At 42.1% G+C, this 14,889-nt stretch overlaps 1 protein-coding gene across 1 annotated transcript; it reads right to left on the bottom strand.

Moving 5' to 3' along the window:
• Positions 1 to 6,106: 6,106 nt before the first annotated feature.
• Positions 6,107 to 7,045, bottom strand: LOC114082124 (olfactory receptor 2L13-like). The gene has a single exon (XM_071611781.1). The coding sequence runs from the start codon at positions 7,043 to 7,045 to the stop codon at positions 6,107 to 6,109; it is 939 nt and encodes a 312-aa protein (XP_071467882.1).
• Between the last annotated feature and the right edge of the window lie 7,844 nt (positions 7,046 to 14,889).

The raw sequence follows: 14,889 nt of genomic DNA, 5'->3' as shown, positions 1-14,889 counted from the left end.
GAGAATGTGCTCAGCAAGTTTAGAGCACGAACTTGCCCCCAGTCTCCTGGGACAGAACTGGGAGCCCTGGGACTCATTAAGCCCTCTGCTTCTTCCTCTAGTTGCTGCCAGCAATTAGCGTGTTTTCTGTTTCTTGTGTTCTCTGTCTCTCCTGGTGCAGCCTGTCTGTTGAACTGAGCAGGAAAAGACAGCCAAGGGTCTTCTGTTTGCTTGGAAGCGTAGGAATTGCAAGGTGATTTGTTAGTTTTTGTTGCATGCAGTACTGGGCACTGAACCCAGGGTTGGTCCACCACTGAGCCACATCCCCAGCCCTTTTTATTTTGAGACAGGGTCTTGCTAAGTTGCTGAAGCTGGCCTAGAACTTGTGATCCTCCTGCATCTCTCAGCCTTGTAGCTGGGATTACAGGCAGGACTACAGTGCCTGGCGAAATTGAAGATTTTGATTGATTTTTCTGCCTGGTTTTATTTGAGAAATGTATTTGATGATTCCATTTTCATGAAATTGATGCAATCTCACTGGCAAATCACTTTATTTACTTATTTATTTTTTTTGTTGTTGCCACAAACTCGTATTAATGAATTAGAATATACTTACATAAATAAGTTTTTAAGTAACATTTCCTAGTGAATTTCTGAATCTCTATGTTAATTAAACTACAGATGTGGGCTGACTTTGCTGTTTCAGATCGGGAAGAAATTAGCCTCAAGGATTCATGCAGCTCCCCAGAGAACATGCCTTCTGATGCCCACGTGAGTCCAAGGGAAGACTCAGGGGAGCCTTCATCTGCCCTGGGCATGGTAAGAAAGTGGAGATGAGGAAGCAGTGTTCTCACCTCTTTGCCCACAGGTGTGTCAAGGCTTGTGACAATAAAATACCACTGGAGGCTGGGTGTGGTGGCACATGCTTATAAAACTAGCAACTGGGAGGCTGAGACAGGAAGATTGAGAGTTCAAGCCAGCCTCAGCAACAGCAAAGCTCTAAGCACCTCAGTGAGACCCTGTCTCTAAATAAAATACAAAATAGGGCTGGGAGTGTGGCTCTGTGATCGAGTGCCCCTGAGTTCAATTCCAGGTATTAAAAAAAACAATTATGAAAATTATGGATTACTCCACATTTTTGGTTTAAAGAAGCTGATGAGGACATTTCCTATCAAGGGGGGAAAAATACAACTCTGGTTTTCTTGTTTTCTGTCACAGGCCAGAGGAAAAACGTGGTTGTACAAAACAGAAGTGTGACTGATTCCCTGTAATTTCTCCTCTGTCCCTCCCTTGAGCCCAGGGATCCCATGGGGAATGTGAATGCCCTGGAGTCCCAAGCCCTGTTACTCTGGGTCCTCTTCCCGCTGTCTCTGAGGATCCCTCTGATGTCAGCTTCACGAAACACTTGTCCTCAGGGCCACTGAGGCCTGCTGGAGTCCAGTAGGCAAGGGGAAGCTCCAGGGTCCCTTCCTCTTTCTCTCCTAGTGTCTCTGCTGCTTTGTGGCACAGGAGAGTCATTCCCACCAGCTCAGGCTGGGCCTATTCTGGAGAAAGAGCGAGAAAACAAATGGGCATTGGAAATCACAGGGCAGAGGGCTTTGCTGGAGTCAGACCACCCCTCTTCCTCCTTCCACAAACAGCCAACCTCAGCTGCCTTGGCAACATGACATGCCACCAGGAATGGTGAGCAGGGTATGTACCTAACCTTTCTGCTGATTCTTCACTCCTTCTTCTGTGCATTAGCATGCTGACTAACGACCTCCTCGAACCATCCAGAGTGTGCAGGTAATGCCAAAGAAGGAGAGGCATGGCCTCTGTTCTTAGAGAATTTAATAGAGTGATGCCCGTGCACACCTGCAGAGTGCGTGCCACACACAGACCTACTCAGAGTCCCACAGCAGGGAAACCATGCACAGCCAACTGTCTGGAATTCATTTCTGCTAGTTAATCAAAGAACATAGGCTATAGAAAATACACTTTGAGCTACTCTTCAAATAAAATAATAGGCAAGGATATGCATAGCGATTTAAAAGAGAATGGACAAAATTCGTTCATATCAATGGCCCAGAGGGTAAAGAAGATACTGAACTGCAGTAAGTTAATGAAGGGCAGTGCCCAGCAGAGAACAATTTCATCTGAATTTGAAGTAAACTGGTATGTAGAGATAGGATGGGAAAGAAGAAACCCAACCTAGACAGGTAACAGAAAACACTCTGTCATCAGCCTTACCCCAACACAGGCTGTGGTAGGAAGTCTGGATGTGAGGAAGACCAAGGGTGAGGTATGAGAACTGAATGTTGGAGTGATGTGAACACACTGCCAGCATTGGCATTGATGTGGTGGGCACCAGGTGCCAGGATCCCACGGAGTCACTGTGCTCTAGAGCAGGGTGAGGAACAGTGCTGTTTCCTTTGAGGAGTAAATGGCCCTCACAGCCTGGTCCTGAGGGGGTGGGCAGAGCTCCTGCCACTCACCTGCTCTGTGCTGGTCACACCTATTGGCACTCCCTACCGCACATCTGCTACGTGGGTGCCTGATTCCAGTGCAGGAGGGAGAACCAGACATCCTCTTGTGCTCAGCGACCTCCACAGAATAAAACCTCAGGGCAGAATGAGAGACAGTGTGCAGCTAGGGGAAATCAATGCCTAGGTGTAGGGACAGAGGGTGTGTAGGAAGAAGGGAGGCCCAAGGGATGGGTGGAGACCAAGGCTGCCAAAGCAGGGTCAGTGCAAGCAATCTGAGCAGTCCTAGGAGCTGCACAGAGGAGGTGAATCTGAAGGACATTATGAAGAGTGTGCCCAGGGCTGACGGGCCAGGTGGGCTTGCACGCTGCAAATGGCCACATGCTGGCCAAGGAGTTTGGAAAATTCTCAGCCCTGGAGAGTAGAAGTTGGGACAGAAGACACATAGGCCATTGATGAAGGAATGGTTTGGAAGCAAACCCGTGCACACGGCAGGGCTCTTGAAAAGCAGGCAAAGGCAGCTGGGGATTCATCAGGTGGTGAGCAAAGGGAAACATTTGAACGTTGTAGGGGGAGAGTAGTAATTCAGCAGAGGACTGAAGGTCATGGACAATGGTAGGGAAATGGAAGAAGTGGGGGAACTAGAAGAGGAGGGAAGAGCAGAGGGGACACTCAGCATAAATCTAGGCTGTGGTCCAGGTAATGCACGGGCAGGCACAGTCAGCTGAGGTGTGCACTGTGGATATGCAGGGAAGTGGGAAACTCTCCACGGTGAAGCACCAGCTCCTCGTGACCTCCCACTGGGGTTATGATCTTAGTGCAGTGAAAAGATCTGTGTCTTGCTTATTACTAGTGGCATGAGGTCTAAAATTTTGGTTTATATAAGCCTTTAAATTTCAAATATTTGAAAATGGTATCATTAATTTAAGAAGCAATCATAGCACCTTAAGTTCTATGAGATTTCAAGGTGGCGTTTTATGGACTGAAGTTGACCTCCTACTACCTGGACAGTAGATGGAGTCTTAGGAAGCATTGGTTTTAACAAGATACAAAGAGTGGGAAAACGGAAGTGAAGTTTGTTCCACAATCAAGGAACCTGTCTGTTCAGGAGAGGAGAACCAGGATTTACCCAAGGCCTCTCTGATTCCAATCCCTGAGGTTCCTACTGCACAGCAAACTTTCAAAGTGAAAAAGTCCTTCAGCCTTGACAGGTGGAGACTCTCCTCAGGGCTCCTCCACTTCCTGTGCACACAGATCCCCTGAGAGCTGGGAGGCACACTCTGATTCAGGGGGTCCTGGGAGGGATGAGGGTCTGCACTTCTTTCATCCCCCAGGTGACATTCACTCCTGGGACTCAGGTCACAGTTTGAGGACCTAGGGGCAGGTCACCTTTGCCCTGAGTGCAGACATCTTTTGGGAAGAGCCAAGACAACATCACAAGACCAGGGAAATGAGGTGTGAGAAGATGGCACAGGCTCCTCTGCCACCACAGCCCTTCCCAGCCCTGTGCCTTCCCAGACCTCCTTGGTCTATTCCTGTCCCCAGCCCTCTTCTCATTTCCTCCTCTTCACACCACAAGGTACCAGCACCATTGTGAGTTTAAGTGGAAGCAAATCAGAGCTCTCTGGATGGGCTTCCTGGGCTTCAGGGAACACAGGTATAAATATGTAAGTCCCCTGTTTAAAGGATTAAGGGTGTGGCTAGGCTGAGAGTGAGGTACAGGGGACTTCCTGTGAGACCCTCCCCAAAATGAAACCCAGGAGTCCTGCTGGAGGTGAGCCAGTCCAGGGCGAGGTTCCTGGGAATGGGGCAGAGATCCCTGGACTCCTGGGAACCCTCCTTGGTTTAGAAAGATCTCAGTGGTGATCTGAGTAGACTCCATGCTCTTTATCCCCAGGCAGCTGGGGATGTCCAAACTTCCTGCTTTCCAATATGCTCCTGAAAGAACAAAGCATCACCAGTTTTGGACCTCAAAGGTCATTTTCCCCTCTTGCAATTTTGGAAGCCAAAACAAGACCAAGTGCCAAATGAGCAGCCAAGGAGACTTTTACTTTTTCCAAGAAGAGGGTAAGCAGAGATAAAATCCCAAGTGAACCCCCCCACCCCCCAAAATGGGGTGGTGATTTTTTAAATTATTTTTTTTAAATGTAGGCATATGACAGCAGAATGCATTTGATTCATTGTACCCAAGTGCAGCACAACTTCTCATTTCTCTGATTGTACACAATGTAGCGTCACACCATATGTACAGTCATACATGTACCTTGGTTATTAATGTCCATCCACCATCTTTCCTGTCCCTATGTGCCCTCTTTCCCCTTTTCCCAATCAAAGTAGGGTAAAAGACATGAGTGGGCAGACCTCTGAAAGGGGAAATATTCATGTGGGTTATATTGATGAAATCTGAGGTGGTCTGGTGGTCACTCTGCCAGCAAATTCATCAGCCCCTGAAGAGGGACTCTGGCCTCCATCAGCCTGTCCTCTAGACAAGATTCGGGTGGGGAAGAAATTCAGTGAGACCACCAAGGCAGGCCAGGACCAGGCAGGTAACCATCGTGGTTTGCCTACTCTTTAAGTGTTTCAGAGCAGGAATCATCAGGGAAACTGGGGCCCTAGGAAGCCCCCTTCAAGCCCCAATTTTTGCCATCAAGTCTGAAAGATTTTAGACAGGGTTCTCAAAGTAGCAGTTATGATTTTATTATAAGGGATAGGGAAGAGAAAAGGGACAGTCTCAAGGAAGAGAGATGGTTCTCTCAGATAGGAGTGGGACAACATGCCTTTCTGCCTTCCAGTTTTACTGAGTACCAAGGAAATTTCCACAGTTCTGCCCAAGTCCACCTTCTGACTTTTTTTATTGACAGCATAGGAAGTGCATGGACCTCCTCCAGAGATGGGGTGGTGCTCACTGAGGACACTGGGTCCCTGAATGTGCCTCAGTTTTCTGCCACCGTACTTGTTTTAGCACCCTTTGAAGACATCAGCAAATTATCTTTTTGGTGATCTTTTTGTTTGGTTGCCAGGGTAACTGAGTTGTGATAGCTTCTGTGATAAGGGAGGGTCCAGGCCACCTGGCAGGGAATGGCCTGAACTTGAAAAACTAGTTTGTCTCAGGGATGTGATTATGGCTGGTGAGGTGTTAATACATCTGATCCCATCCACTTCTCTGAAGGAGAGGACTCTGAGTCTCCCAGAAGTCCTGTAATTTTGTAGACACTGGCCCCATGTGTTTGTGGGACACTTGAAGGGTTTATAGTCCAAGTTGCTAGGGCTTGGGGGCTATAAGTCAGAATTAGACACAGAATTGACAAAATAGAAGAAAAAACAAAATATATAGACAACAGGAATTTCATTCAAAGCATGTAGATGTGATAACATATCAACATCAGTATGAACATTATTACTTTAACTAGTATATAAGAACATATAATGTATGTGATAACTTATAATGGCACAAAATAAAATGTGATTAATATCCCCATTGTTAATATTAATATGGATTTTAATGTTTTCCATTAAATTCATTAATTATTATTGTTTGTTTATAGTGATCACTAGAAATCTAATTACAGATTTAGATTACATTATACATATATAGGTCAGCAGTGCTCTAGAGTTTTTCAGTCTGCTTGGAGAGAAGCCATACAGAGGAGTAGGGACAGCCATGCTCACTTCTTCCTGGGGGAGAACATCCCACACACTCTTCTCATGGCCCACAGCACCTCTTTGTTTCTTAGGCTGTAGATGATGGGATTGAGCATGGGGGTGAGGATGGTGTAGAAGACTGCAAGGATCTTATCCTCTGCTGGGGAACGGAGACTCCTGGGACGGAGGTAAGTGTAGACAAAAGGTGTGTAGTAAAATGTCACCACAGTTAAATGTGCTGAGCATGTGGTGAAGGCCTTTTTTCTTCCCTCTTTTGAGCGCATGTGGAAGACAGCAAAAAGGACCCGTCCATAGGAGGCATTGATGCCAAGGATAGGAACAAGGAGAAACAGGCTTGTGCTCACAAACACCATGTACTCATAGACCCAGGTATCTACACAGGCCAGTGGCAACATGGCAGGCACATCACAGAAGAAATGATTGATGGCCCTGGACCTGCAATAAGGAAGATGAAGGGCATAGACAGTATGTGCCAGGGAGTTGATGGAGCCCAGTGTCCAGGACCCCAGCATCATCTTCCCACACAACCTCTTACTCATGCGGATGGGGTAGTGGAGGGGGTGGCAGATGGCCACAAAGTGGTCATAGGCCATCGAGGCCAGGAGTAAGCCTTCTGAGCTGGCCATGGTCAGGAAGAAGAAGCTTTGCACACCACAGCCCAGAAAGGAGATGCTCTTCTGGCCAGACAGGAAGTTGATGGCCATTTTGGGGACCGTGGAGGAGATGTACATCAGGTCCATGAGGGAGAGCTGGCTGAGGAGAGTGTGTGTGGGGGTGTGGAGCCGGGGGTCCAAGAAGATGAGGGCCTTCATCCCTGAGTTCCCCAAACAGGCGAGAACAAACACAGAGATGATCAGGAGCAAGAGAAGTAGGCCAGTGTGGTTTTGAGGAAACAACCCCAGCAAACTAAAATCATTTGATGTTTGGTTCCATTTCTCCATGAAAAAGCACTGCTTTAACTTTTTTAAAATGAAAATAAAAACAAAATTAAGCAATGAGCATGACAAAATAACAGGAGAATAAAATAAATTATATTTATTACTGTTTGTTTATAATGAATTGTTAATCCTACAACATCACAGCTTTCTTTGCTCATTGGATTTTTAAATACAAGTATCTGTGTAATTTAGATAACTAATGTGTAGTAGCAGCTCATATTTTTATCTCTTTTTCCATTTTTAATTGGTACATTATACTTGTACATAATTATTGTATTCGTAGTAATGTATTATATATGCACAAAATATAGCCATATAATATGGCTGATATCACTCCCTAGTATTTCCCTCTTTCCTGTCTGCCTTTACCCCTCAATCCCTTTCCTCTACTGTTCTCCCTGTGGTTTTCATGAAATTCCCATTTCCCTTGGCTTTCTTTTTCTTTTTCTTCTCTGGCTTCCACACAGGAAGACAGAAAACATGATTTTTAACTTCTCAATTTTCCTTCTTTCACTTAACATAGTGGATTCCAGTTTCATCTATTTTCCTTCAATTGACATAAGTTATTTATTCTTCATGGCTAAATAAAAATACATCTTTTGTGTGTACCATATTTTCTTTATCCATTCATCTATAGATGGACACCAACATTGGTTCCATAGTTTGCATATTGTGAATCATGCTGCCATAAACATGGGTATGCATGTATTACTACCATATGATGAATTTAATTCTTCCTTTTAAATACTGAAGAGTGGCAGGACTGAGTCATATGGGTTGGTTCCATGCGTAGTCTTTTGAGGAACGTCTATACTGATTTCCATTGTGGTTTACTAATTTATAATGTCAACAGTGTAAAAGTGTTTCTTTTCCTCCACATCTTCTCTAGGGTTTATTATTATTTGTATTCTTGATGACTGTCATTCAGAGTGGTATGATATAAATCTCAATGTAGTTTTGATTTGCATTTTTCTATTGTTACTGATACAGACTAGAAGACACAGAGACAAAGACAGACACCTCTTCTCATCTGATCCCTGACAAAGATGCCAAAAACACAGTGGAGAAAGGATAGGGTTTTTATTTTCAAAAATTTGCCATAGGAAAACTGATTATGAATATGTAGAAAAATGAAACAAGAACTTTACCCTTCACACTGCCTAAAATTCAACACAAAAGAGAGCTAAGCATAAGACCAGAAACTTAAATTTATAGAAGAAAACCTGGGGTCAACACTCCAACAAACAGACACAGGCAATAACTACTCAATAAGACCCTTAAAGCTCAACAAATAAAGTCCAGAGTTCATAAATGGCATACCATCAAATTATATATAACCTTTCTGTAGAGCAAAAAATCAACAAGGAATGTGAAGAGAGAACCTAGGAAATGGGAGAAAACCTTTGTGGGGTACTCTTCTACCAGAGGATTCGTGTCTAGAATATATAAAGAATGAAGAAAGTGTTTTAGACAAAAATCAAACAGCTCAATTAATAAGTGGGCAAATCAGTTAAACAGACCTCTCAAAAACAGAAATACAAATGGCCAACAAAAATATGAAAAACTATTCAATTGATTTTGATATGCTAATTGAATATTTATAGTTACTGCCCCAGTTCTCTATGGTAACCATCTCAACTTGAAATCCAAGGTTTCTTATGTGTGAACCAATACAAATTAAACAACCAAGGAAGTCCTTCCTAGACACTTCTGGGCAGGAACATTCCTCAGGACTATGCACCACCAGAAGAAAACATGGGGTCAACACTCCAGCATTCAGGCACACGGAACAACTACTCAGTAGGACCCCTGAGGAAGCCAGGATCCCTGCATTGTTACCATCTCAACTTAACACTGACTCTTTACCAATTTCATGGAGTGTGTGACTCAGAAATTTTCTGTGTGCTTGAGTTTTCTTTTGTTCCTGCTCTTTCCTCCCCACTGCCATTTTTGCAGCTAAGTAAACCAGGGTCTTATTCCAGGTGCTGTGCTGCTCTTCCAGGTGCTATAGGTCACCATCCAAAGCATTGTTTTTAAACTGTGAAGGTTTTGTGTGTCCTATGTGATTCACCTAGTATGTCTCTATATGATCATGCCTAATTCTATAACTCAGACAGGTAAAAGCACATGGACCTTAGACAGAATGCTTATTTCCTCTTCCAGTTCTGTAGTTTGGTTTCCATAAGGGGCAGGCAGAGGGAGAAATCTGTCACTATGTGGTTCAACTAGGAAAGAATCTTAAATGTGGCACATTCAATATTTATAGCTTATATGTATTTTTAATTATTCTCTTCAGATTTAAATACATAAGTAAAGCAACAAAGATTAGATGTTCATCATTAAAAAGAGAGAAAAGGTAAAGAAACCAATAAGAGGGAAAAATGAGTAACCTTCCCCTCCTAGATAAATATTTTATATTTTTATGCCCATTCTTATTATTATTTATATTTTTATGTAAGTACTTTATAGTTATTGACTTATTTAATTCTGACAACAACCCTAAGAGGTGTTAAAATATCACTATTTTATAGGTGAAACAACAGAGCCATAGAAAGATTAATTTAAACAAGTTCAGTTTACTAATAATCGTCAGATCCCAGATGCTAACCAAGTAGTCTAGGGTCAGGTAGTCTAAATTCCACTATACCCTAATTTCTCTAATGTTACTGAAATATTAGTTAACTCAAATATTTTAAAGTTGATTGCCACTGTTAATATTTTGGTACACACATACTCAAACTGATAAAATTTCAATTCTTTATTAGTTTAATTTTTATAGTACAACTCAAATATAATGTTTATATTTGTAACTCAACTTTAATACCCCCTCTTTTTCTCTTTAGGTCTTCTCATTTCTGGTAATGAATTTCACCTTTCATTTATTTTCCCCCATTTGTATGAACTCTGATTATGATATTTTATAACTCCTACCCCTGCTAGCCTTTGTATGAGACATGCTGCTTTACAGTTTTGTACACATCCATCTGAAAAGTTGTATCCTGTCTCAGATATAAAGTTTTATCATTTTGGATTATCGACTTTTCAACAGGAAACAACAGTAATTAATAGCTTGTTGTCACAATTTACACTTAGTAACAAAATATTTGGCTTCATGTAACTGGTAAACATGAGTAACATTTTGGAAAAGGACATCTAATAAAAAATGAAAAGCATTTTAGAGCTTTCTAATTGACAAATATTAGGAGTAAAAACACATTTGGGGAACTGGACAGATGAATGGATGTGTTGGGCATATGGGAGAGATGGGATCACAGACAGCTCTTCTTCTAAAAACTTTTGGAAACAAAACACTCAACCTCAGTGAAAATGAGAAAACACCAGACAATGATCTTCATGACAAACTCATTCCTTAAACGTGTTCACTCCTTCCATTTTTTGCCAGTGCTGCTAATAGATAAAATACAGAATATCCCACTGTCTGGATTTAGTATTTAGTGAGTGACAGACAATAGAGCAGCAGCTCACACATGCTCTGTGGTCACACAGCCATTCCTAAAGGTAAAAGAAATCAATCAGGGAATAAGGACAGAGGGACAGTTGGGCAGCAGCACTGAGGAAGCCACTCCAAAGAGGTGCTATTAGAGCCCTCAGTTCCTGGATCACTCTGCACAGACTGAAGAGCAGGACCAGCCCTGGAGAGAGCCTGCCTGGGTCATCAGGTCAGCAGCAGAGATAAGAGGGCTCTGGAAGCCCAGGCCCTAGGCAAGGGTGTAGGGAGGAGTGAGGACTCAGACTCTGCTTTGGACAGGTGAGAGGACAGTGGATGTGGCATGAGTCAGGTCCCCTTCTGGAACTTACTCAGGAGGCTCTGGTTGATGAGAGAGGTGAGAGGAGGAGCCTGTGTGTGACAGAGACTGGGCAGAGGGCAATGAGGACACTTGGGGCTACCCTGGGTTTAGAAAAGGTAGTCAAGCAAGCAAGGGAACCCCGAGGCCTGAGCATATCAGCATAGCTGGGTGCTGCTTAGGGACAGTGTGGGACCCATTGACTCCTCTGTGTGTCCCCTGGCTCAGGGGCTATTGCATATTGTGCTGTCAGTATATCTACTGATTGACTGAACCAAATAATCATCTTAGGAGTAAATTAGTGATATAGACCAAATTAACAAAATCTGACCAGATCATTTTATAAAATACTGTTTACCATACACATGCTAGAAATGTTCACTCCTTCCATTTTGTGGCAGTGCTGCTAGGTATTGACTTGCCCTAATAGATAAAATACAGAAGATTCCACTGTCTGGATTTAGTATTTAGTGTGTTTCAGACAATAGAGCAGCAGCTCACACATGCTCTGTGGTCACACAGCCATTCCTAAGGGTAAAAGAATTCAATCAGGGAATAAGGACAGAGGGACAGTTGGGCAGCAGCACTGAGGAAGCCACTCCAAAGAGGTGCTATTAGAGCCCTCGGTTCCTGGACCACTCTGCACAGACTGAAGAGCAGGACCAGCCCTGGAGAGAGCCTGCCTGGGTCATCAGGTCAGCAGCAGAGACAAAGGGGCACATTCTTCTTTGTTTAGTCCAGGTATAATTGCAGAGGAAGAAAGGACCCAGCAGCCCTTGCAATGTCAAACTCTAAACACACAGTCTGCTGTAAATTTATTTCTCAATGGCCCAGTCATTTTGAAGGGAGACCTGTGTTGACAATTAGATTTTCTGCTATGTAATTCAGTGTCATAAAATTGTTTAATGATAATTACTACAATAATTATTTTTTTCCAAATTTGAAATCTTTTCTGTTGTCAGGCAATTGATAAGAATATTTACATTCAGTATCTTACATCTTGGATTTGAAGGTGTTATAATCTGGGACAATGGAGTTTGTCCTGAGGGTCTTTTTTCATTGATGACCAACAAGTCTTCATCAAAGATGAGATTTATTTTTATGCTCCAGCTTTACATAAAACACCACCTTTTAGTAAATTTATAACATGGAGAATATTGTTTCTGTGTCTACATAATGTATCTAAGATCAGCATCTCTCTTAATTATCCTTCAAGTCATGTTGCTCAATTCTGTAGTTTAAAAAACACTGCATCTGACAGATCCTAACATAGGTAACTGAAGCAAGTGTAGAAACCCAAGTTTATATTGCAAAGTTAACAAGTACTGCACATTTTTAAAAGTATTACAGACACTCATCCCAAGACCAATGAGAAACCAGTTGAACCTCTGTTAACTCAGTCCCAGAAACCTCAGGTGAGAGCTGTGGAGAAAGGAGTAAGAGACCTGTGTGTGTCCAGCACATAGCAGGGCCTGAAGGTGTATCCATCTCCCCTCTTCCTTCCATACCTCAAATATGGAGGAGAATCAGACCCAGAGAAATGCATTATCTAGATTAAGGTCACAACCCTGGAGAAAAGCACATTGTGGAATTTTAAAAGTTCATATCACCTCATTTTACAGTTTTTTCTTTATTTGGTGCCTGGCATTGAACACAGTTCTTAACCACTATGTACATCCCCATCCCTTTTTATTTATTTATTTATTTATTTTGAGACAAGTTCTGGCTGAATTGCTTAGGGCCTTGCTAAATTGCTGAGGCTTGCTTTAAACTTGTGATCCTCTTGCATCAGTCTCCAGAGCCACTGGAATTAAGGCATGCACCTCCACACCCAGCACCTCATTTTACTTTTATGTTTACCCTTAACTTTCCCAATCTGTCATGCAATGACTTTCTCTTTGTACAGTAGAAAGTGTTTTCTTTTGAAAGGAAAACCACATCTCCACAAGGTGTCCATTAGTTAAATCTAACACAGATAAACAGCTCAGCTAATTAATATTATTTTGTCTCATCTCATTTGAAGCTCATGAGTTTGTATTTGGAGATAAGTAAGTTTATAATTAAAGGATGCCCTGCTTAGAGTTTATTGAGTTCTTCAAAAAGGTTTAAACACCAGTGCATCCTCAGTTTTCCATGCTAAGCAACTAGGGCCTGCCACTGAGCAGAAAGGAATTCTCAGAACATATTCATGTTCACTGCTCCAACCTCTAGCCTCATCTTTGTACTGAAATCACAAAGCTCTTGACCTTGTGCATGGTCCCCTATGTTATAGCTTTGTCCTACATCTTCCTTTGCTGTTACCTTGTTCAAGTGGAAACAGTAAAACATTCCTTACTTACTCAGGTTCTACAAGGAGGACAGAAGGATGAGCTGCTGCAGCTGGTGTGCAGGACCTTCCTCCAGCAAGCCTCACATGTTCTCCTTTTGCCTCTAATTGATCCCCAGTGTCCAAGTCCACAGGGAGAGGAGCCTGGCCATTTCACCTGATTTTGCTGACTTGGAAATGAACTCAGTTAAACTTACAGCAAATCCACCAATCCACTCAGCTCTGCAGCTTTGACCTGCTGCCCAGGGTTAGTCTCAAGAGAGAGGAACCAGCTATTCCAGAACAGGATGGAGAGCTGTAAAGGGTGTTAGGTAATGGTTATTGAATCTCCTTCTTTTTTATTTAGAGACCTAAGGAGCAACCAGATGTAGGAATCACATATGAGTCTTCTGCTGGAGAATAGCTACATTAGTTGCAGGAGCAATTACCTTCTTCAATCTGGTCAGTTTCCATTATTGGATCTAATGTGACTAAGATAAATTATGCTCTGACACATACATTCTTCTGTTTGAGCAGAGGTAGATGATGGTTTTGTGATAAACCAGTCAAAAATTTTACTAACATAAAAATTTGATTTAGACAAAATGTGAAAAAATAACATTTAAATTCAGATTAAATAAATCTATCATACCAAGTCCACCACAGAGTAGACGACTGAGTTGGGATTAAACACTTAAAATATTAGTTCATTGAAAAATCATTAAAATAGGACTAATTGGAAGAACATTCTGAGAACGAATTTGAAGTATGCATGCCTAATGTTTGCAGAGTATTTTTTGCAGGGATGGTAATCTCTCACTATCTTATTGAGTGTCTTACTAGATATGAGGATCTCTTACTATCTTATTGAATCCAGAGACTGATAAAACAGAGAGAATAAGTTCAAGTTGTTTTTGGTTCTTAACTTTGACCTGGAGTGTTTTATTATGAGATGACAGTATTTTTTAATGAGATTGTATTCAATAAATATTAGTAAATCATATTATGGAAATATAATGAAGTACAAAACTTTAACAAATGAGTTTCATTATTTCAAATTTCAGGAGTGCATATGTTATAAATATATACATACTTTATTTTTATTTTTTTTTTTGCTCATCTTTTACAAATACCTCCTGCCTCCTTCTTGTGCAGAGTGGTGCCTACTGCATCTGCCTGCAGAATTCCAGCCCAGCCTATCCTCAGCCTGTTCCCAGGCTTCACAGTTGACCTGGAGCAATGAAGCATGGCTGCAGAAGTGTGCAAGCCATAATGACAGATCTTAGTTTTAATTAAGAACACAAATATCATATTGGTTATTTGCCATGTCACATAACATTCTTATTCTCTAAAATCTAGTCACACATGTTTTTTTGCATGTGTGACTAGATTTTAGAGAATAAGAATGTTATGTGACATGCCAGATAACCAATATGATACTTTGAAATAAATGGATTTAGTGAGAAAGTACGAAGTTAAGTCAAGGAAACTTTGAATAAATGGATTTGGTGAGAAAGTACAATCAGAGTTCAAATTTCCTGACATTAAGTGTATCAGCCTCCTTCTTTCTGCACCCACACACCCAGCCTTTTCTCCACTGACAGTGCAGGAACTGGCCCTGCTCCATCCTAGGTACACCATCATTTTCTGCAAGGAGATCATCTCTTCTGCATCTTCCCTTTCCATTTTTCTCTCAGCTGGATTAGCCTTATAAGCATGTAAACAATTTGTTAAAA

Source organism: Marmota flaviventris, chromosome 5 (assembly GCF_047511675.1).
Source record: "Marmota flaviventris isolate mMarFla1 chromosome 5, mMarFla1.hap1, whole genome shotgun sequence".
NCBI lineage: Eukaryota > Metazoa > Chordata > Mammalia > Rodentia > Sciuridae > Marmota > Marmota flaviventris.
Note: the sequence above shows the minus strand (reverse complement) of the source record. Positions and strands in the feature narration are given on the sequence as shown.

Coding starts and splice junctions, on each gene's coding strand:
- LOC114082124 (XM_071611781.1), bottom strand. CDS start 7,045: ATGGAGAAATGGAACCAAACATCAAATGATTTTAGTTTGCTGGGGTTG.